Source organism: Aquarana catesbeiana, linkage group LG02, assembly GCF_042186555.1.
Source record: "Aquarana catesbeiana isolate 2022-GZ linkage group LG02, ASM4218655v1, whole genome shotgun sequence".
NCBI classification, from domain to species: domain Eukaryota; kingdom Metazoa; phylum Chordata; class Amphibia; order Anura; family Ranidae; genus Aquarana; species Aquarana catesbeiana.
In genome coordinates, this window is record NC_133325.1 from 725194966 (window position 1) to 725219164 (window position 24199).

General features: G+C 38.9%; 1 protein-coding gene across 1 annotated transcript in view; it reads left to right on the forward strand.

Annotated features, from left to right (window-relative positions):
- The window catches only part of ROBO1 (roundabout guidance receptor 1), a 1646584-nt gene that overhangs the window by 311857 nt on the left and 1310528 nt on the right, over positions 1–24199 (forward strand). The window contains exon 2 of the mRNA XM_073617022.1: positions 4634–4755. Coding sequence (XP_073473123.1) covers positions 4668–4755 — 88 coding nt within the window. The 5' untranslated portion in view covers positions 4634–4667. The remainder of the gene's footprint in view (positions 1–4633; positions 4756–24199) is intronic.

Below are 24199 nucleotides of genomic sequence, written 5' to 3' on the forward strand. Positions count from 1 at the left end.
TATTAAAGAGGTTACTCTCCATTGCTCATATGGTTTTCATCAATCCATTTGTCCTTTTTGGCATTATTGAAGGCCACTGCAAGGACATTGGGATTCTTGTTCCACTATTATCAGGTGTATTTTACAACTCCAGCCAAGTTTAACTCTACTAGTGTCAGTGCTTCATGGGTTTTTCAGCACCAGGCTTCAGTTTCTTAGCTCTGCAAGGCTGCCATCCGGTCTTTCATTCACATATTAGTTAAGTTTACAAGGTGGATAGCCGAGCTTCAGTGGGTGAAAGCTTCCATTATAAGTTTCTTAAGGTAAATCTGTGGGCATTTGCTGTGCTGCCCACCCCTCAGTTAGACTGCTTTTGGATGTCCCATTGGTTCCAGAATACTAACCTGTGATGCAAATGTTTTTTTGTCTTACCTATAAAAAGCTTTTCTTGAACTACATCAAATGACACAGATCTCTCCCCTCTGTATATATGCTCCACTCTCATTATTGCTTACTATGAAATTAAAGGCATGCTGGGGGTGGGAGGTGTTATACAAGGCTGTCCTTACAGATTTGCTTTGCCTGTATCCAATCATCTGAAGGTAGCTGCATAAGCCATTGGTTCCAGAATACCATCTTGTGTGCATTGCTACTTTCAGGAGGAATCAAGGCTAAAGGTAATTTTTTCAGGTTACTGATAAATCTTTACTTTTTGAGTTTAGGTTCACTTAGGTCCACTTTGAATTCCAGCTATTTATTAAACATGTTAAGAAAGACAGAAGAAGGGATATAAACTCTATTTGGTTTTATGGCTACCTCTGTCCAAGTTGGGTGGATTTACCTTTGTGTCCTATCCCAGTGACAACTTGACACATATGCACACATCACCAGGACACAGACAGAAATACAAAAATAAACCTGACAGAGGCTCCAGAGCTTCCCCATTCTGTCCAAAATAAAAAAATAAATGACAGAGTCCACTGCCTCTTACTGTTGCTGTTTGAGCTGCTTAGGCAAAGTTTGTTAAAAAAAAAAAATACATTTTTTTTTAATTTATTTAGGGATTTTGTCTTTTTTGTGAGTGTATTTAGGTCAGTTTAATGTAGTAAGTGTTGCTTTTAGTTGTGTTTTTTTCTTTTTTATGTGTATTTGATCATTATTATGCCGCGTACACACGGTCGGACTTTTCGTCTACAAAAGTCCAACGGATGCCGACGGACTAAAGCTGGCTGGTAATCCGATCGTGTGTGGGCTTCTCCGGACTTTCAGCAGACTTTTTCAGCCTCAAATCCGACGGACTTTAGATTTGAAACATGCTTCAAATCTTTACGTCGTAACTACGACGGACCCCGAAATCCGCTCGTCTGTGTGCTAGTCCGACGGACAAAAACCCATGCTAGGGCAGCTATTGGCTACTGGCTATGAACTTCCTTATTTTAGTCCGGTGTACGTCATCACGTACGAATCCGTCGGACTTTTGTGTGGTCGTGTGTAGGCAAGTCCGTTCGTTAGAAAGTCTGCTGCAAGTCCGCCGAAAGTCCGCCGGAAGTCTGTCGGACAGGCTGTCGGACTTTTGTAGACGAAAAGTCCGACCGTGTGTACGCGGCATTAGTGTACTGTTGCTTTGGATGTTTTATTTTGCTTTTTACTCTGTCTCTTTTTCCCTGTGATTTCATTAAGAGCAATTTTGGTTTTTGCCATTTCTAATGTAATGTCAAAAGTAGATTGTTTAAACTGTATAGTTTTGAACCAAGTTGTGAATTGTACTGGAACCCAGGCCACTGAGTATGTGACTTTATAGGCATGACACAGACCTGAGAGACCTCATTCTTTTTTTTTTTTTTTTTTACTTTATTCTAGGGAAATACAAAAAGGACAGAGCATCAGGGAGGTAAATAATTGTCAAGTTTGTAACTTTATGTTAGGTGTAGTTTTGGATATTGAAATAGTAGAACCATGAATGCAACCATATCCCACACCAAAATGATGGCCATCAAACAAGACTAAATCACCAAATTTGAAAAGATATGGTACCCATGGTTAAAATATTACCTACTGCCAACCTTTGATGAATCAGCCCTCCTACCATGGTAGCTGTTTCATTCGTTCATTCATTTAATCAACCAAACCATTTCTTGCACTGGCACTTGGGTCAACCTTGTGGACATCTCCAACTTTCTACCCTCCTCCTCTTCTACTTTTTCTCCCCTCTTATTCTAATTTTACAGCTCACTTTTTAAATGCATATGACCTGTACCCTTAAAATCCATTAATAAGTAATTACTGTTGGTACTGTTAAATAATATAGGAGTGATTATATTGTCACATGACTTCTCACCAACTCCTCAGGTTGTATTTAGATACATTCCACTTGAAAGATACTTTTATTTAATTGTTAATGTTTGCATAACATTGTATAGCAAAGAGCTTCATTTTCTCTATTTCTATAAGCGTAATTGACATACCTGTTAATTGCTGTGTACTTAATAAAATCTTTTGACAAGGAAATAGTAGAACCATGAAACACTTGCATTTTGCACACAAACACATTTGGGGTGCATTCATTCCTTGATGCATAAAGAGATCCCTCCCATATTTCTCTCTGCCTTGAGACTTTCAATGCACAAGAGGCAGAGAGGATTCAAAAATTCAAAATGTAAGTTTTGTCTCCCCTTTATTGGCATTCAAACATGGCAGCTTTATGAAACATAAAAAGCAAGATGCAAAACAGTGGTAATAGCAAATCTTTTATGAGATTTATGTTTAAATGAAATTCTAATTAGAGAGGGGCTCATTTTTTATAGCTAAACTCCAGGCAAGTAAAAATACACAAATTAAAGTAGAATTAAAAGCAAAACTTATGTTTATCATTCTTGCATAGCGCAAGGGATGGTTATACCCCCATCATTTTTTTTTTGCCATCTCTTTCCCATTGGAGACATTTCCGATCACTTCCATTCCCATAGCTAAAACAAAAAGTGAGAGGAAATATTGTTAAAGTGATGGACTCTTTTGTTGTCACCAGGGTCATTGGAACTGGTGTCTTCATTGGAAGATTTCTCCTTCGTTCCTGTTCTGGTAATAATCCAAAATGTGGGATTTTCTTTTACTTAATTTACTGTAAGCAGGACACTTAGAAAGGGTGAATCTCCCTACCGGTAGCATAGCCAGCAAAAAAAAACTGGTTCCAATCCCCTTTCACCTTATCCAAAATTTAAAAAATGGTTTGCTTTTACTTATACTTTAATGCAGCACTGTCTTATGTTATACACAGTTTTTTTTGTTAATGCAAGCAGTGTAAGTACCTGGATTTGCTGTGTTACTTGTAGACCCTGTACAACAGAGATCAAACTGGAGGAGAGGGAAGCAGTCGTAGGAGTCAATCAGTTGTTAAAAATGGTTTGCTTTTACTTATACTTTAATGCAGCACTGTCTTATGTTATACACAGTTTTTTTTGTTAATGCAAGCAGTGTAAGTACCTGGATTTGCTGTGTTACTTGTAGACCCTGTACAACAGAGATCAAACTGGAGGAGAGGGAAGCAGTCGTAGGAGTCAATCAGTTGTTAACTTGCAAGGAACATGCTGATAGGAGCAGAGAGCAGAGTGCCAGACACAGAGGCAGCCTGTCCATAATTCCCTAATCTCCATGCAGGGTGCCAAACGCATAGAGTTCTATTTGTTTTTTGTTTAAACACGTGATTAGAGCCGGAGGCTCTAATTGGCTTAAAAAACGGTGGGCTTGGGGAGCAGAGCATTGCGCCCTGAGCCCACCCACTTGTGACAATAGCGAATCAACATTTACTATTGTCTTCCTGCTTCTCCTCATGGCCAACCAGGACAGGAAGCAGGTCCTGAGACCGGATTGGCCGGAAGGAGAAGCCACCAGATTGGCTGGGAGGAGAAGCAACCCGGGACCTGGATGGAGTAAGTGCGGGGCTGGCGGGCGAGTGGGGCCACCATGGGGGTGAGTGGGGCTGGCAAGTGGGGCTGGCGAGCGGGGCTGGCGGGGGGTGGGATGGGTGGGGTCCGCCCCCCCCACAAAAAATGGAGCACCAGCTGCCACTGGCCAGACAGGTGAACTCATCAGTCTGCTGCTTCTTCTTTCACTGTCCAATCACAGGGTAGGGGTAGAGAGGAGACCTGTACGTATAACTGAACTTCTGTGTGGTATGTACAAACCTCAGTACTCGCTGAACTGAAAAACAAATCCTTTTATAGATTACATCTGTGTATATTAAGCTCTGGGCTTGGAGTACAGCTTTAAATGAGCACTCAAATGTCCTTTTTAATAGAAAGATATAATCTAATTACTTGCTTTGAGCAAAACAGGCAGTCATTTTCTTAATCAGAAACTTTTAATCACAAGGCTGCTTGTCTTTTTTATACTGTATCTGCGGAGCTTGTGAAATTTATATTATCAAAACTCTTGACTTAGCACATTGTGACAAAGTGTTCTCCTTTTATGATGTCTCTCTGCCATTCAATAATTTCCCGTAAAGTACTAAATTGTGGAGTGCAGCTTTTTCTTATTGAATGTCAGCTGGAGTAAAATGTATGCTTTTAAATTAATCATGTAATTTGTCACTGTTCTCCTTGAAATTGACACAGAGGCAGCGAACACTTTCCAATCTCACTTTTCTTGCATCTTTCAGATAACATTGAGGTAATGCGCTACACGGGGTCAAGATGAAATGGACAAAACCTGCTTCATTTCTTCAATCAGTGGTTCTCGCTTTTCTGGTTTTTCAGCCTTTGTTCGGACAACTCATTATAGGTATGTTTATTATACTTTTTATTATGTACTCATACATTGTTGCTCTTGGTTATGTATATGGGGAATCTCCCACCTGTGCATAGTGGAAGCTGCCATGGTCTACTTGTATTGCTGGTGACTAAGCGTGAAAAATCATAAGCTGGTCATACATTCGGAAAATTTTGTTTTAAAATTTTCATTTTAATGTTGGTTTATTTTCTAATGGTTAGTGGGGTCAAATTGGCTTTAGTTTTCAACCACAGTGATGAGGAAATTCATAAGAGCAGGGTGTAAAATTTTTTCCAACAATTTCTTACAGTTTTTTTAAGTACGTTTGAATGACGTTCATAAAATGATCAGAGGTACTGATAAGAATTTTGAAAAACAATAGTGTATGGCCAGCTTTAGAGAGTAGACATTTTGGTTTAGGATGATGTGAGATGGTGAGAAAGAGATCATGGAGGCCTGTGTAAAATTGCGCGTGGCCTATCAACAGTGGGTGTGGCTCATCATGGTTTAGTGTTAATAAGTGTGGGAAATCAAAGCATGGCTTTTATTTACAATATGATAACTTTTTTTTGCACTTGGACACTGTTTGCATTGAGTGAGTGTGTTTATGAAGAAAGAGGATGTGTGGATTGTCAAGTTTGAAATCAAACAGGAGGCTACAGCATCCAAGGCTTCTCTATGTATATGCAATATCATATTTTCAGATGAGTCCATTACAGAGAATGAAGCGGGTCCTTGTAGTTAAGGAACATGAGCAGATCTCTTACCAATTCTTTGCAACCAATTTGCACGTGTAAGTCATTAATAAATAAAATGTACAGACTCGATCTAGTGCTTTTTTTAATCATTATTTTTTTGACTGCCCATCATGCGTTTTATGCAATAGATCATAAATTCCTAATTAATATCAAAATGTTACCTAATGATTGGGGGTATGGGATTGGATGTCTAAATAATTAAAAGATTGAAATAAAATCCTCTGCATTACTGAGCCTAAAATCAAAGGAGAAGAAATGACTTAATGTGTCAAATGACATGCAAGTAATGTTGCCAGTAACTGGACCTCCATTCTATGTCTTGATTGCACAGAGAACAGGAGACGTCTCATTGTAACAAGCGTGTGTATTTCTGATGTGGCATTTTTATATAAATAAATATGATTAAACCAATATGATTTTCTTTTAGCTGTCCTGTTCCTAGTTATTCATATGTAATATAAATTCAAGTAATTTTTTTGAAGTCTAATAGGTATGGTGCTTCTTATTATTTCAAGTCTGGCGAAGGTAGTATGGCAACATATTGAGTTATCCATTGGGGGTCTTTAATAAAGAAAAGAAAAAGGAATTTTTTTGATTTCATATGAATTTATTTTTATTTTTGTCCACCTTTCCATGCAGGTCAACCTGTCCTGCAATGATGACAGTTAGCACCGCCAAGGGTGCTTACAACTGTCAGTTTTTATGTATAAGGTTAATACCTTCAAAAGAAGAAAAAAAACTGTTGCTGTAACTGTTTAAGGCCATGGTGCCCAACCTATGGCCCGGGGGCAGCATGCGGCCATTTGGCACTTTTTGCGTGCCCCCCAGGGCCCTTGCCCCAATCTGTGTTTCTCTATTGCCCTGTTATAGCAGTAATTTCTAGCAATCTCATGTAATATGTCTCTAGTGCATGACTGTCTTCTGAGGTATGCCTCCAGTCTCTAACAACTCCTATAGTATGTTCACATACTTTGCCATTCTCCTGAAGCACTTTCACAGTCTCTGACAACAATGTTTAATTTTGTGATTGTTATTGTAAAAAGACAATACATTTTCTGATTCATATTTGGATTCTGATCTCTCGTATCTGTCTGCAATCCCTGGGCAACTCTTATATTAGGTCCACAGTCTCTGAACATCTCCTGTACCCTGTCCACAGTCTCTGAGTATCTCTTCTATTTTGTCCACAGTCTCTGAACATCTCCTGTACCATGTCCACAGTCTCTGACCATCTCCTGTACCATGTCTGCAGTCTCTGACCATCTCTTGTATTATGTCCACAGTCTCTGACCATTTCCTACACCATGTCGGTAGTCTCTGACCATCTTCTGTATCATCCTGTTGTGTGTCTGTAGGTCTCTGACACAGAATTTTAATTGGATTCTAAGTACGACTCTTTGGTGATGTCAGCAGCCACACTTAAAGTGTAAGTAAACCCCCCTATCGTTTTCAGCCAAGTTAGCTGCCATATTTGCTTCTGTTTAATCTACCACTGCCATGATGCTGCACAGGTGATCAGTTATGACACCCACAATTGGATGGTTTGACAGTTTGGTCGAGAGCACAACCAATGGGAGTGTTACATTTCCGGCACATACCGGAAATTAAACTGTTTTACGGATGAGTTTACTTCCGCTTTAGGGTTCCCCATACCAAGTATGTTGATCATCACCGTTTTAAGGCCTTGTTGTCACCTGCAGTTTAGGGGCAATAAAAATAGGTGGTTAAGCCACACTACACCCCCTTAAGCTGGAAAGGCAGCCATACTGGGGTATACACATACTATTGTCTTGATGCCTTGTTACAGAGCAGCAAAAGTTATCCATCCTGTCATGTTCAGTGGCCAGTACCACTGTCATACACCACATATTAAAGTGAAAAGGGCCCCTCCACAACCACGAGCCATTAGGGATCACGCCTTTCCTTTTTGAGCCAGTGCAAGAGACAGAACGGGCTCCATCCCTTTGCCAGCACTATCAGCGGCATATGTGAAGGAACCCACCTTTATTCCCCTTATCCACTGAGCCTGAGCAGCACACAAAGAGAAAATAGGTCACGGTGAGCCAAATGCAAGTTTTCCATTGGAAAATCCATCTTGCTGCTCTTTAAAAAACGATCCACCATTGCTTTGCCTAGTCAAACAAAACTGTAAACAAGCCCTAAAACTGTTAGCTGGAGTTGAGCTTTGGTTTACTCGTCACTTACTTTAAATCCACTAAAATGCTGCAGTGATTTCTCTTCAAAGCAAAAAGCATTGTCACCTTGCTGAAGGAAGATGAACACAAGATACCCAATAAATGCTTTGTTATTACAGTTGACTGACTGCATCATATATATAATTTTTTTTTTCTTTGACTATAGTTCTACTTTAAGTGGCCTAACTCTTTAGTGGTAACCTAGATTTATATAACATATGGAAGACAATATTGAATGCAGGAAACCTTACTTTGCACTGTTTTGTTCTGTTATATTTTACACAATGCAAACAGAATCTCTCTGATCTGTAAAGCTCAATAACCTGGCACAGTTTTAAGAAGCTTTGTAATGTAATATTTGTTGCAAACCTTTAATCTCTAGGTTTCTGTTCTAGTTTTGTGGCCCAGCACTCTATGAATAATTATTTCGTTCAGCACCAATCCTTTGAACGGGAAGTTCACTAATCATCTCAGGGCTGTGTTTTCAGCTGATGTTAGCCTAGTTATCAGAATAGTATATTTTTTTATTTCCTTTTAAGCCCCCTGCTACACATTTCCAACAGATATTAAAAAAAAAAAAACTATTATATTTATTATACATTTAGGTGAAATTGCTGAAAATATGTCTGGGAAAGAAAAGACATAATATCAACTCTCTACTCTCTGCAGACTTCCCCCTGGCCAGAGCATTCTGTATCAGACACACATCTGGGATGTGTTGGTGCCCTTCCCATATGCTGAGGTTTCATTTGTCAGCCCCTACATTGCTACTGTGCCTTGTAGTGATGTAGGGGTCAGCAGATGGGACCACAATATTCAGCAGGGGACCAGGGATGTAACATACCCAGAAGTCGGTTGGATGCAGCAGACAGCAAAGGTTTAAAATATAACTAAAGTATATAACTAAAGTTAAACCTTTTTTTTTTTTTTATTTTGGATAGAGTGGAGAAGGATTAGAACACCTATCAGTTTTTTTTTATTGCTGTCTGTGCCCCCGTTAAGGAGATTCATCCTATCTATCTCTCTACTTTTCCTCTTTACCATTAACATTGAAAGCAAAAGAAAATCCCAAATTTAGGGTTGTTCCAGAAAAGTAATATAGGGGAAATCTTCCAATGACAAAACTAGTTCTGGTGACCTGGGGGGGGGGGATATGCAGGGATTTCCTCACATTTCCTGTTTGGCTATGAGACAGGAAGTAAAGGGAAATGTCCCCAATGGAACACAGATGACAGAAAAAAAAAAAACTGACAGGAGTTATAACCCTCCCCTGCTCTAGCCAAAATTAAAAAAAAAAAAGTTTTGCCTATTTTCCTAGTTTTAAGGTGCTGCCTGCCAAAGGTATGGCTAGCCTTACCAATTTAGATAGATAAATCATGGGCTGAACAAGAGAAGATTATTTGATTCCACCATCCATCCTGAACAGCATGGATTGAGGAATCTCCTTTGTCAGCTATTGCATTCAGACCCACAACACTGATGTCTGCTTGACTAGATGAATAGTCATATGATAACTGTCCACCCAGCTAAGCCAATAGTTTCCACCCAGCTAAGCCAATAATTTCAATTTTTATTGAAATTAGAAAGGGCATTGTATACAATGAAACCATCACAACTATTTTTACAAAATTCCAAGGCATATAAATTCACCATAGATAACAAATGGTTAGCAAGCCATGGTGTAAGAACAAAAACGGAATGTAATACTCATTCCTAGGGATCAGGTAAGTTAAAGATGTTGGGTCAAATGAGGGGACATAGAGCGTCCTATATCTCTTCACGTATGGATATTCTAATCCCACAGTGTATTACTGGGAGGGTGTGCCATCAGAACCGTATAAGGCAGCAGAAGGGACAGGCTCTTACAGAGAAGAGGAAGAGTAGGAGAATGAAAAAGGAAAGAAAGAGAAGAAGAGAGAGAGAAAAGAAAATATATATATATCTCGGATCAAGTTTCTTTTACCTCCAACGAGCAATGGAGTTACAGTTTAAGTTCAAGAGCCATAGGCTTGAAAGCGTTGAGTTGTTTTAAAGTGGATCCAGCATGCCCATGTTTTCATACATTTTTGTATTCACTCTTGAGAGATATCAATTAGCTCTTCTATCTCCTCTATTCTATAAATCCTAATGAACCATTCTCTAATCAATGGAGTGTGTGTAGATCGCCAATGTATCGGAACACATAGTCTTGCCACATTTACCATATGCATGGCCAGTGATTTATGATATTCTTTTTTGGTTAGATGTGTATGGTGTAAGAGGTACTGTGCTGGCGAGTAATCTAGGGCATACATAGCAACATGTGTAATGATCTTATGTAATTCCTTCCAGAACGGTTGAAGGGATTCACAGTCCCACCAAATGTGAAGCATGGTTCCCTTTGCTTTTCCACTTCTCCAGCATGTTTCTGGGATAGAAGGGGGAAAACTTGTGTAGGCTTGATGGAGTCCTATACCACCGGGTTTCAATTTTGTAGCAGTTTTCTTGAATAGCAACATTGAGAGATCCCTTGTGGGTATATTCATGACTAAGTTCCCGCTCTTTGTCAGTAAGGGAAATTTTGATGGTCTGTCTCCCAGGCTATACGTGCTGAGTCCAGGTAACCTCTACTTTTTACCTGTGTGCTTTCTGTCTGATCTCTCTTTCCTGTGCTATCTGCATTACTTTTGACAGGTTGCCTCGACATCACAGAATCTCAGGCGATAGCCTCAGCCCCCTACAGCACACAGAAGGTGATTGACAGTCTTGTTGTGCATGTTTTCCTATGAGACTGTGTAGAGGGCAGTGTTATTTCCCTCCACTCAGGTCTCAGATTACACTCAGCTCCCCTCTCTTGCTGGGAAGTGTGACATCACATCCCCTCCCCCTGCCTTCTAGTTCCCTTTGCTTTCTCACAGTAAAATCACCCCCACACACAGTTAGCAAGCATTCCCTATGAACATATTTAACCCTTTGATAGCCCCCGATGTTAACCCTACCCTTCAAGTGTTATTAGTACAGTGACAGTGCATATTTTTAGCACTGATCACTGTATTGGTGTCACTGGTCTCCAAAAAGTGTTACTTAGTGTCCAATTTGTTTGCCGTAATGTTGCAGTACCACTATAAGTCGCTGATCGCTGTCATTATTAGTAAAAAAAAAAACATAAATCTATCCCATAGTTTGTAGATGCTATAACTTTTGTGCAAACCAGTTAATATCTGCTTATTGGGATTTTTTGTTACCAAAAACATGTAGCAGAATACATTTTGGTCTAAATTGATGAAGACATTAGATTTTTTTAAATTTTTTGTATTGTATTTGTTTTATAGCAGAAAGTAAGAAATATTGTTTTTTTTCAAAAGTGATGGTCTTTTTTTGTTTATAGCTGAAATATATATTATAGATCAAATACCACCAAAATAAAGCTCTATTTTTGGGTAAAAAGGGACTTACATTTTATTTGGGTACAGTGTCACACGACCGCGCAATTGTCAGTTAAAGTAATGCAGTGCTGTATCGCAAAAAATTGTCTGGTTGGGAAAGGGGTAAACCTTTTGGATGGCAAGTGGATAAGACTAAAGCCGGCCATAGATGGATCAAAATTTGGACAGTTCAGCAGGGACCGACCAAACTTTGATCTATGGGCAGGCTGGCTAACCAGAATCTCTTGATTGACTTCTGTACAACCAGCCCATTGGAAAATATTTGCTCAATCAGTGGCATTGGCTGTAGCCGGCAGTGCTGAAGAGTGTATTCTGATGGCAGGTACTCTCCCCACTGTCAGAACACAATAGTTCCAAGGGAAGGATTCAATTAATTTTATTTTGTTTAACCTGTTGATTGAAGAAAAGAAAATGAATCATGAAAGGCCTGTCTTAGCCCAGTCAAAAATGATTTTCTATTTTATGTAGATGCCACTGGGTAGGAATCATCCATTGGTTTCTTGTATCTGTATCTCATGAACGTTCCCAGCTCTGCACACCTTTGTGTCCTTTATAGGGAAGGGAGTCACACTACAGCTGCTGATTTCTATGTTCATTATGGAGGGTGCAGCAGTAAGTCCAAGATTACTATACTCAGTTTTGTAATGATCAGGATAGATGCTGACCTAGGAACTCTAGGGTCTAACCCCAGGGGATGTAAAAAGCCATTGGGTGATTTTAAATGAAATGCTAGTTTGGACTAACCTTTATGTAGGACAAAGAAGAGAGATTTTTTTTGTTAAAAAAATAATCTATTAAAACCAATTACATAAGCCTCCTATCATTTTCAAGACAGACTATTTTCTGCAAGATTGATGTGCAGTACAGTGGTACAACAATATATTTCCATTGTCACTGCATCATTCTTATTTTGTCAAATAACAGATATGACTCATCTAGAAATAATTAAAAATGAATATAAATAGCCAGTGCTGGCATATGACTTTATGTAAAGAAAAAGCACAAATTATGCGATCCACTTGAGATCTCTCTCTCTCTCTCTCTCTCTCTCTCTCTCTCTCTCTCTCTCTCTCTCTTTTAATAATAGAATTTTTAATTCTTTGCAAGATTCTGTTCGTTTGAAGTAATTACAAAGTAAACATGGCATAACCTTGCAAACAGAACAGAAGGGAGACATTTCCCCATTGATAGCTTTAGTGACAATAAATCACTGATATACACCTCCTCACTGACTTAATAACACCGCTTACAGAGATAAGCAACATAAATTACCCCTATTAGCAAATTCAATTATCAACACCTTATTAGAGATGTCCAATCTAGATGTCCTAACTGGTTTTAGGATAACATATGTCCCATCTACGCAAGATTTTCTTAAAAAGAAAGACAAAAAAAAAGATTAATAAAAAGAAGTAAAGGAACTAGAATGAGGAAATTTAGGCTAATCTCTGGGCACGGAAACTTTCATCTTAAATACATTCCACAAGAGCTACAAAGAACTCCAAAAGCTACAAAGCAAATGTAGCTACTGATATCATCACTGTGCTACACGTAGCCTGTGCAGAGAGCAGAGCTTGGGAGGGGCCCAGCAGGCTCCACCCACTACAGGTGGCCTTCACAAAACTACAGGAGGGGGCGGATACAAGACCAGTCACCCTGCACAAGGAGAGAGTGCAGCAGTGACCAGTCTTTATTACAGGAAACAACTGCAGAGAGACAAAATGCAGGTTTTTTTTGTGCTGGATTACTGCAGATATCAGAAAGAGATACACAAGGGACACCAAGGTTCAAATAATAATACACAGCCTATTGTGTTTAGATAATTCTTAGCTATCTTGGAGTTCAGCTTTTAAAGGAAATTATTTCTGAAAAAAAACATAGAAGCTGCCATTTCTGACTCCTCTACAAATGCTGGTTGCCTAGCTGTTATGCTGACACTCCGATACTTTGGGGTTGATTTACTAAAAGCAAATAGATTGTGCATGTACAGTTGCACACATTTTCCCCAGAGCTTAGTAATTTAGGAGAAGTGCTGCTGATTTCCATCATCCAAGCACATGCAAACAAAAAAGCTTTTTTTTTAAAATTTTTCCTTGCACATTATTGGATATTCTTTAAAAAGTAAGGCTTCATGACACTTTTGCTAATAAAAAAGAGTGCAACTTCACTTGCAAAGTAAACAGTCTATGTTTAAAGGAGCAGACTCCAGGGCTGCCATCCTGCTTCTGGTTTTACTGCCAAGTGAGTCAATGACCCAAATAAAGCACACATTGTACAATTTAGACATTTCAATCTTCACCACCTGCATGCATGTTCTAAGTTAGAAATGCAGTAAGTTGTAAAGACTGATGATACCACACAAGTCTGTGTCCTTGAGCATCAAGTCAGCAATGTCAGTTCCCATATTTCTTTCCTCCCAGGTTACCTTTATCACATCAACATCATTTAAAAAATATTGACAACATATTTGAGTCCTGCACACTCTAGTGGATCTTCCATAGGAATATATGAAGAAGTCATGAGCAGATTATACCTATGGTTAAGTTAAAGAAGAATTCCAGGTGTGGATATTTTATACATTATTATTATTATTATTCACGATTTATATAGCGACAACAGTTTACGCAGCACTTTACAATGTATAGGGGGGACAACACAATTACAGTACAGTTCAATACAAAAGGTACAGGAGGGCCCTGCTCGTAGAGCTTACATTCTAAAGGGAGGGGGTGGTGGTGCAAAGGTAATAGCTGCAGAGAATGATTTGATGGGGGTGGCTCGGGGACAGTTGTTAGGTGGGTGTGGGATTCAGCTTGGACCAATGCAACTATGTACACTGTACACCATACCTGGTCGTTGTCTCTGGAAACTGGAAATCACTGTAGTAGTAAACACTGATATTCCAGTGATCTCCACTTGCTTCCAGATTCCATGTAAGGCAGCTGGCCTGATGCAATGTGAAGACAGGAGGTCGGCTGCTCAACAAGGGCATCATTCAGAGAATGCTTTGCTTTTCAGAATAAATGAAAACATTCTCTGATTGGTTGAGGTGGGGAGTGTGATGTCACCACACCCCTCTGTACCTGTCTAATCAGAGAACGCTTTGTATTCATACAGAAAAAGCACAGCATTCTCTCAATGACACTCATGCTGAACAGCCAACCTCCTCTGCTCACAATGCATCAGGACAGCCACTCAACTAATGAAGTAGTGGGATCTACTTCAGTGATTTCCAGCTTCTAGGCCTTCCAGGCCAGATATGGTATTTACATAGTTACATTGGTCCAATGTTAATATATATTATACCTTGAATTCACCTTTAAGCTTAGCTAGACCTGTTATTGTCATACTAGGGATGAAGGAGAGGTTTTCAATAAGTCTCAGAGAGCTGTGAATTTACAGCATGATCAAACCCTGTACAACTCAACTCAGACTAAAAAATAAGTTGAGCAACATTCCTCTATAAAGTGAATCTAACCCATTGTTAAAGAACACGCACCATGAACAATTCTGTTTTGTTTCATAAAATACTGTGTTCAGCATTTTTTTTTCTTTTTTTGCATCTGAATGCTGTTGACATCAAGCAGTTTCTTTCAGCCACTTCCTGTCTCGTACTCACTCTAGCATAATCTACTCACCATTGCTAAGGGTTGACTTAGCATTAATAGAGGACCATGCTTGTGCTTGGAACAGGTGTCTGTAGTATCCACTAAGGTCACATGTGACATAGTTACAGTCGCTGCTGCATAGGTGGATGACACAGCGGGGGATTCGATCTTCAGGTACCCCTGAAGGTGCAGGTGTACATCACCAGTGACATTACCCTACTCCCCACAAGCTGGGATCTCTTTTCTTGATCATAATCCTCGCTTGTTGGCTCATATCTGCTGTGAGGGGCATTCAGGGCCCTGATGGCCCCCTGACATTTGGGGGATACATCTTGAGGGAATTGCCCATAACCTGATGCAAAGGAAACTTTATTCTCTCTTAACTATGACATATCTACTGTGGGCCATGGTGGCTGAATGTTTTCCATCTCTGATCCTCTCTCCCCAATTCCCCTGAAGAAGGGATATATTTTGCTCCAAAAACACGTTGGGCATAACGAGAAGAGACAACTACATCAGTAATCAGCTCTTCATGAGCCCATGTACAACTTGCTATTTTATGTAAATCAATGATGATGTATGCGCCAATTTTTTTATTGTGTAATAATAAACTTTATACTTTTAAAATATATCAACTCTACATTTGAGTCTGCCTCAAAAAGTCCCACAGGGGGTACACTTTTATTTTCTGTTCAAATTTAAGAGATGTTGGTAACATAATATGGGTTTATCCCATGGTGGTCTAACTTTTCTAGGTTTACAGTACAGAGGCGCATTTGGGGCCCAGTTGTCACCCCTTATAGGAACAATGGACAAGGCCCTCCACGGCAAGATCACTAGTTATTTTAGAATGAAAGCCACAGATTTAAAAGGATTTAAAACACATTTTGAGATGATATAATCATGTTAAAGCTTATATGGGATTTCAATGATTGGGTTTAGATTTACTTTAAAGAAAACCATTTTAACTAGGAACATTGAATTTGAAATACACTACTCTTTAGATGTAATTGTATTTTTTAATTGTCATGGAAATGCATTATTAAAAAAGATTTGCAGTATTAGAAAATTCATACAAAGTGCAGAGTTTTAGGTGGATTTTATTCTCCTTTCCTTTGGTGTCACTATTCATTTTAGTAAAAGCATGCTGGAAGTAAAATAGGTAACTTTTATCTCAGCAGTGTAAGCAGTTCAGCTTATTCTATCACCATTAAAGTGCATTGCAATAACTTTGCCTCATAAATCTGCCCAGTAATGTCAGTTGTCTACAATGCTTTTACGGATGTGAATTATTCTCTGTGAATCCAAAACCTCCACAGGAAAATCAGATGTCAACATACAGCTGTATATCCTAATGCTGAACAAGAATAGCATGGAAAGGGTTGCATTGACATTTGTGGGGCTCAATGGTTTAGTTTAGCCGCATGATGATCTGTAAGAATGCCCTTGTCTGTATATAAAGCACAAATAGGTAAATGCTAAAACAAAACACATCTTGCAGTCCTGGTTAAAGTCACACTCTTTGTAAACAATGCTGTATTGACCTTTATGGGGACTCTTCACATACTCAAGTTGAAAAAATGTATATGTTCATCAAGGTAAACCAAAAAAAAATGCTATGTAGAAGAAGGCAAAACAACTCATGTGCTTCGCTTTAGTCTAACATGGAAAAGCTCCTTTCTAATCCACAAAGATTGCCAGATACTCCCTGGAGCTACATGTTACCGTAGTCAGGACTTTGTATAAATTAATATATAAAATAAATTAATATCATATAATTATTATTATATTAGGCTTAATATCAAAAAACATTTATCCTTGAATATATATCATATATAAAACTCAATTTTATTCAATATTACTATTCATATTAATAAATAATAATAATAAATAATACTAATAACCTAGCTATCAAAGCTCAGGTTAAAATAAATATCATCAAATATCATCTCGTCTCGAAGAGAGAGACTTAATGCCTCATGAATTGAACTGCGACAGGGAGGGAGGGTGGGACGATCTTCTTCTGTTTCTCCACGTCGTCTGACAGTTTGTGATGCAATCAACATACTTATATACCCTCCAGCACAAGCTGAGTACCATTTATATTTAAATAAATACTTTAAAATAGACCAATCAAAAATCTTTTATATTAACCTATAAAATTCATTCTTTTATGCCTGACACGTTCCCATAGGTGGTTGTGGGGGACAGTTTTGCCCCACTTTCCACTTATCATGGTACCGTAGTCAGGACTTTGTATAAATTAATATATATTATATTATATTAATCCTTTTTCTCACTTTTTCATAAAATTTAAGCTCTGTGGAAGCCAGCCAAAGCAATCTTGGAACAATTTCTGAATAAACCAAGATTGCTTCCGGAAAAACAGAATGAATGCACAAAAAATCCATTTTAATCTGTGAAATAAAGTCAAACGTTTTGCAATGACCAACATCATTGCCCGCCAGATGCAAAACAATGATGTCAGGAGAAGGCCAAGAAATATATAATAATGACAAAGTCTCCCTTAAATTAGACCATTTCATCCCCTTTTTGCCATACCACCAAATTTGAAAGTCCGATAAAGGAAGACCCAAATTAGAGCCGTAAATCCTTCTGAAAGCACGATGGTGAGACCAAAACACATACGAATGTCCAATAACCCAAACATTGAACTTGACACCTGTAAATTTCAAAATAAAACATTAGGGCGTACATAGCATAGATAACAATCTGACTTCCACCCACCTAAATTTTTTATTTCATCACTAGACAAACCCAACTCGGCTGCCTCCGTAGCAGCACCAATTCTAAACGAGTGCGATGAAATACGAAGGTGGTCGAGCTGCAGAAAATGCAAACATTTTTTCAGTACGGAATTAAACTGAAATACAGTTAAAGGCAAAGAGGAAAGGTGTAAAAATAAATGTCCAGAAGAACTGTTCCCGAATCGACAAAAATCGACTAAGCAGGGAAACAGCACATATAAGAGGATTATCAATTCTACCCACTGTAACCCAACGACCTCTACCTAATTGATTTGTCTTGTTGTGCCTAAGTAAAATACGTACAAAATCAGGACCTATTAATAAATCCTCTAATAATAAGCCCGCTGTATCCTGAACAGTACGAGGCACTAACTCTGACACCCTGAATGCTCCAAAAAAACAAAGGCTAAATGCAGCTTTGAACAAAATGGATTCGTAATCAGAAAAAAATTGATTCAGTAGCTAAACACAGACGGCCCAAAAGAGCAGAAGTATTGGGCAGTCTACGATTGGGCACAAAATTACTTTTTCGATAACCTTTTAACGCTTGTTGAACCGAAAAAAAACTCTGACAAGAAGGAAAACCCCTTAATTTCAGAAAAAAGGAAACACCACACAATGTTTTCTGAATATGAGAACAAGAGGAATTTCGAGACAATAAAAAATTTAAAAATGCCAAAACTAAACTCTCCAAAAATTCTGCAGTTAAACTATTAGACTGTCTCAAAAAACGAAACCACAGAGACCACGCGGCTCCATAACTCGCCCACGTGCAGCGATAGAATTACGAACAGCCGAACTTATGAACCCTAGATCAAGTTCCATAAGAAATCCGGGCATGGGGCACCATCCATGTCTGCTTCCGGCACCAGGGCATGAAACCGATCCAACTGTAAACGTGATAAAGCTTCAGCCACAGTGTTGAAATTACCAGGAATATACTTAGCTTTCAACCATACATTCAGCGTTAAACATCTAAAAACGAAGTGACGTAACAAAGCAATCACAGGTAAAGACTTTGAAGACAAACAATTAATAGCGTACACAATGCCTTTATTGTCCGAATGAAGCAAAATGCGACGATTCCGAAAAGCCTCACCCCATAATTCCAAAGCCACTACCACAGAGAACAACTCCAATAAAACTACTATCTTTGTAAAACCCTTAACATGCCAAACCTCCGGCCAAGTATCTGCAGACCAACGTCCCTGCCAGTATGCACCATAACCTATCGCACCCAAAGCATCAGTAAATAAATTTAAAGCATCAGCCAAACAAAAGGGGGCCTGCCACACAGAACGACCATTAAACAAAGCTAAAAAACGTTTCCAAATAAACAAATCATCTTTAATAGACACCGTCAAGCGAACAAAATGCCACGGAGAATGAACTCCAGCAATAGCCCAATACAATCTCTTAGAAAAAAACCTTACCCATAGGAATAACCCGAGACCTAAAAGCCAAAAGGCCCAATAAAGATTGTATCAATTTTCAAACGAACTTTAGTCCCGGAGAGAACAAAATCTAATAAAAAACAAATTTTCTTCACTTTTGCCATAGGGAGATGAAATTCCATCCGTATAGTGTCTATAGTGACACCCAAAAATTCTAAACAATGCGTAGGTGGCACCAATTTTTCAGGAGCCAACGGAACACCAAACCATTTGCAAATAATTTTGAACTCAATAAATAAATATAAACATTCCATCGAGTCATCCTTACCAACAAACAAAAAATCATCCAAATAATGAGGCATGTTAACTGAACCAGACTGCGAACTGACCACCCACTCCAAAAAGGTTGAAAACATTTCAAAATATCTGCAGGACAATGAACAGCCCATTGGTAGGCACTTGTCAAAATAATATTTCCCCTGAAAATAAATACCCAATGAATTAAAGGCCGATGGATGAATCGGCAATAATCGAAGGCTGATTTTAGCCAAAAGAGGAGAACCTCCCACTCTCCTAATAATTTCCAATGCATCATCAAATGAAGAATAGGACACCGAACAAAATTCAGGATCTATTTCATCATTCAAAGAAATACCATCTGGATATGATAAATTGTGAATTAGTCAAAAAGAATTTACTTCTTTCTTAGGAACAATTCCCAAGGGCGAAATACGAAAATTAACAAACGGTGGCTCCGAAAAAGGGCCCGCCATTCGTCCTGCAGAAATTTATTTACAGAGTTTACCAGAAACCACATCTTTGTAAATATCAACAGAAGATAAATTATCATAAACTGAGCAACCAAAACCAGAAAACGAAGGCAATGGAAAACCTTCCAAAAAAAACTCAATTAGAAATGCTGCTGACACTTGATTTGGGTAACGAATAAGCCACGGCAGCATGTTTTCTAAGATCACGGGAGTCATTGCTTTTAAGAAAGGACTCCTTCGAAGGAGTATTATCACCAATAGCTAATTTTTTAAAACATCTAGCTGCTGAATGTGCACCCAAACAATGCGCACATTCATGCTTGTATTTACAAGTGGCTGGCCACTTACACTGACCATCATTAAAATTAAAACATAAACCTTTACGAAATCCAACAGGGTTTGCAACAACTAGCTTAGAAAACTGAGATCTTTGCGGCAATAGTAGGTTTAACCAAAGACCCACATCTTTCATTCCCCATTTAAGAGACTGATGTACTGCCAATTTCTGTCAAAACGATTATTTTTATATCATATAATACCAAGCTTGTCCATGAAAATTTTTATAGGCTTCCAAAATAATCTCAACATGTTGGAAAAGCCCACTACAACGATCAGAATATTTTTCACCCAGAACATTGCCAAAAATACGAAAAGATTGCAACCAATTATTAAACGATCTGGGAACTGAGGTACTTCTTTCAACATCAAATTTATCATCTCTTTTATGATAACGATGTTCCGTGGACAAAGGAAGCAAAGAAAAAATATTGATATATTCACCTCTCTGGATTTTTTCTTTATAAGCAGAACTAAGATGAAAACCCAAAGGCGAAATCTCGCATGACAATGCTTCTTTCAAACAACCTTCGGGAACTTGTGCAGAAGGAACATTTACAGACGACACAGACACAGAAGGAAAAACACAATTAGATGTAAGATTATGAGAATCTGTAGACCGAGTCAGCATGGAATTAGCAGACTCAACTCTCCACGCTGATGCAACATTACTAACATCAATAATAGGCAATTTCAATTTTTCAACAATTGTAGAAAATTGTTTTGCTAAGTCACACAATATAGCAATGTCAGCAGACTCACCTGCGCAGCTGTACTAGTTGAAGGGAACGCCTGCATCGAATGGTCAGTTAACGCCACTGCACGAATAGGCAGAGCTTGTGTTTCCATGGTAACAGCATCAACATCAGTAGCACCAGTTACAGTCTCTTCAATCAAATGTCCAGATAATACAGGAGGCTCCACAGGTGTAATAATAACTTCCCCCTTGGAGCAACACTCACTGCAGAATCAGGTTTTATATTTTTTAAATTAAGTCTCATAGGAGAAGAACTCCTAGGAATCCTCACCTTCTTTAACACTCTAGGCGGTGACCGGGATTCGAACCTGCGAGGCCGCTTAGTAGAACACCTAAGGTCAGACCGCACTACTGCGCATGCGCCCGAATTCATCCTAGTTTCCTACTGCGTCTCGAAGCCTATTGATTAACAGGCAGAGAAGGCGGGTGCGTAACCTGATCAGTCATGGAAGCTTGAGGAGGAAGCAGTCCAGGGGGGCAGAACAAAGCTTCAGGCCGAACATCCTCCATCACAGGAACAGCTGTAAAAGCCTCAGTTTCAAGGACAGAAGCCTGAGAACCAACAGGCAATGATAAACACAGACGCATCCATTCTTCTCCGCCTTCAGAACCGGCCCGTTCCATCAGTTGTCGCCGCATAGATTTCATCTTGTCCAGAAACAAACAGACTTCAATCCAAATCAAACGATCTTCTTCTGTTTCTCCACGTTGTCTGACAGTTTGTGATGCAATCAACATACTTATATACCCTCCAGCACGAGCTGAGTACCGTTTATATTCAAATAAATACTTTAAAATAGACCAATCAAAAATCTTTTATATTAACCTATAAAATTCATTATTTTATGCCTGACACGTTCCCATAGGTGGTTGTGGGGGACAGTTTTGCCCCACTTCCCACTTGTCATTCTACAGCATTGTTTCCTATAAATGTTTAAAACCACTTTTTTTGAAAGTTTAGAAACACATCTAGTCTTTTTATAAAGCAGTCTGCTGGATTATCTAGAACTAACTTCCATGGAGAATCCTTTCTGTATGCTGGTTCCATTAATTTTCTTACAGGTGTAAAAAAAGTATTCATGAACCTTTTGTGATAACCTTAAAACATATTTTCATTTTTTCATTCAAATTTGAGAAAACCCCACTCTCTGGTTGTTCTGTGTTCCCATTCACACAACATATGTAAAAAAAAATAAAAACATATGTCTTACATTTTAGATGTTTCTCAGGAGGAGATGTCATGACCAACTGCAAGAATTTTTAAACAATGTTGTTAGAGTAAGTCTTTCCCAAGACTGTCTTCATTAAAGTAGTTGTAAACCCTTACATATGGTCTCAGGTGATACACAGAGATGAAACAGATCCTCCTATATAGGTTTTACCTGTCTATCTGCAGCACTTTCTTCTCTGTATCTATTCACAGTGCTGAATTTTAAAGCTTGTCAGAGTTCAGAAAAATAGGGGCCAGAGAGCTGAAGTATACTCTGCAGAGCTCAGTGAGGAAAGCTCTGGCACCTGATTGGAGGGAAAGGACACACCCCCCTCTACACAGCACACAGATGCAGAGCTGAGGCTATCAATCAGCTGGAGGTCCCTCCTCTGTCATCTTTTATCTCTAGGTGTCTCTAGCAGAGGAACAAAGCAGCAGACGGAAATGGCACTTTGTGCTCTTAGTGCTCTAGATTGGGACAAGTACACAAATGCTTTGTTCAGATTTCATGTCTGAGGTTTACAACCACTTTACCATAAAGTGCGAGAAACCCAGCCTCTACACCTTTAACCCTTTATTAGGATTCAAATCTTAATGAAATATGAGTGGTGTATCCGCGCAACGGAACAGAAAATTAAAAAAGTGGAGAAAATGGAAAAAAAATGGAAAAAAATGGAAACGATGGAAGAAATCGCATAAAGGACTGCTGCCTCCACAGATGTGATTTCCACCTAGGTGGAAAAAACAGAAGGTAAGTGAAGGGTTAGTGTGTGGGTGTGGCGCAGTCCTAATTCATAGAAATACTCGGTAAATTGTGTGTAGCCAAATCCCATATGTAAAGTCGCATATAAAGTATAAACCAAAATTGCAAATAAAAAATTCAACGAAAGTAAAACCAAACATAAAACAGCAAAGTGACCCCCTTTTGAGTGTGTAGGTGTAACGTTGTCCTAGTTTAAAAAATACTTTGTAAATCGTGTGTAGCCAGATCCCACATGTAAAATCACATGTAAATTATAAACAAAATATAAACAAAATCGCATATAGCAAATATAACGGCTAGGTTGGCCCCCTTTGAATTGGGGGAGGGGGAAGGGGAACAGGGGATGAAATCAAAAAATGACTTTAGCCAAAGCTATTCCATCCGCATAAAAACCCCATATAGTGATTGACAAACATAACATTGCTGAATAATTACATAGGTTAAATCGTGACTAGTGCTCAGTGCAGTTTAAGTGAAAAACTTGACATCTTTGTAAAACAAGGCAGGTATTTGTATTAATCTTGGTGACCAGGTGCTCGTGTCTTGTGATCATGCGGACACTCACCAGCTTCTTTAACCCCTGCGGGGGTAATGCGCAGTCACAGTGTATGCCACTGTGCGGCAATCCACAGGCTGTTTCTGGGTCACGGTGACGTTTTAGGCATAAGAGAAGAAAGAGGAGATTCCATAGCGTAAAACCATAAAACACTCTTTATTGAACGCAGATGACAGAATGGTACTCACATTTAAGCAGTTTATAATAGGCAACCAAATGTCATCAAAACAGGAGAGCGTCAGATTTAAGTTGGTGATCCTCTGGGAGATGATGCAAAAGCGTCAGAATAGGCCACGCCCCACGCTCACATCCAACATTTCCCGTCAGAAAATCTGATCATGTGTGCATGCCATAAGTCTGTGAAAATGCAAGCCATCATGTTCACTCGTTCAAGTACCACCCTCTCTGTGCACACTGCAGCCAGAGCCACACATACAATATGGATTCATGAGAGGGAATGTGCACAGCATATGACTATGTAACAAGAAACTGATGTCCCACCTAAAAACTTTGAAGTCCAGACTCCTTTGCTTAGAACTCTTCTTTAAAAAGATTTACTGAAAAAAATAAATAGCAGTTAAAACTGCAGTTTGAATATACAGGGCATTGCAAGGCCTAAACAAGTTTCAGCTTTATGTGATGCAATTCTGCAACCCAATAATAAAAAAATAATAGCTGTATGCATCATTCATTGATGTGCTCATAAAAGAATTAACACATTTCAGTTGCTATAGAGGGAACCACAAATCTTTGATAGCCAGGCTGCTATCTATCAGGTTTAGAGAGATGACCGATCCCACGGAGTGCTTTGTGCTCAATATTTCCTCTTTGCACGCTCGTTATGTGTTTATGATGCCTGCAGTTTATATTTTGAACTTTAGTGCTATAGCCTGAATAAGATTATTTGTTTGCGGCA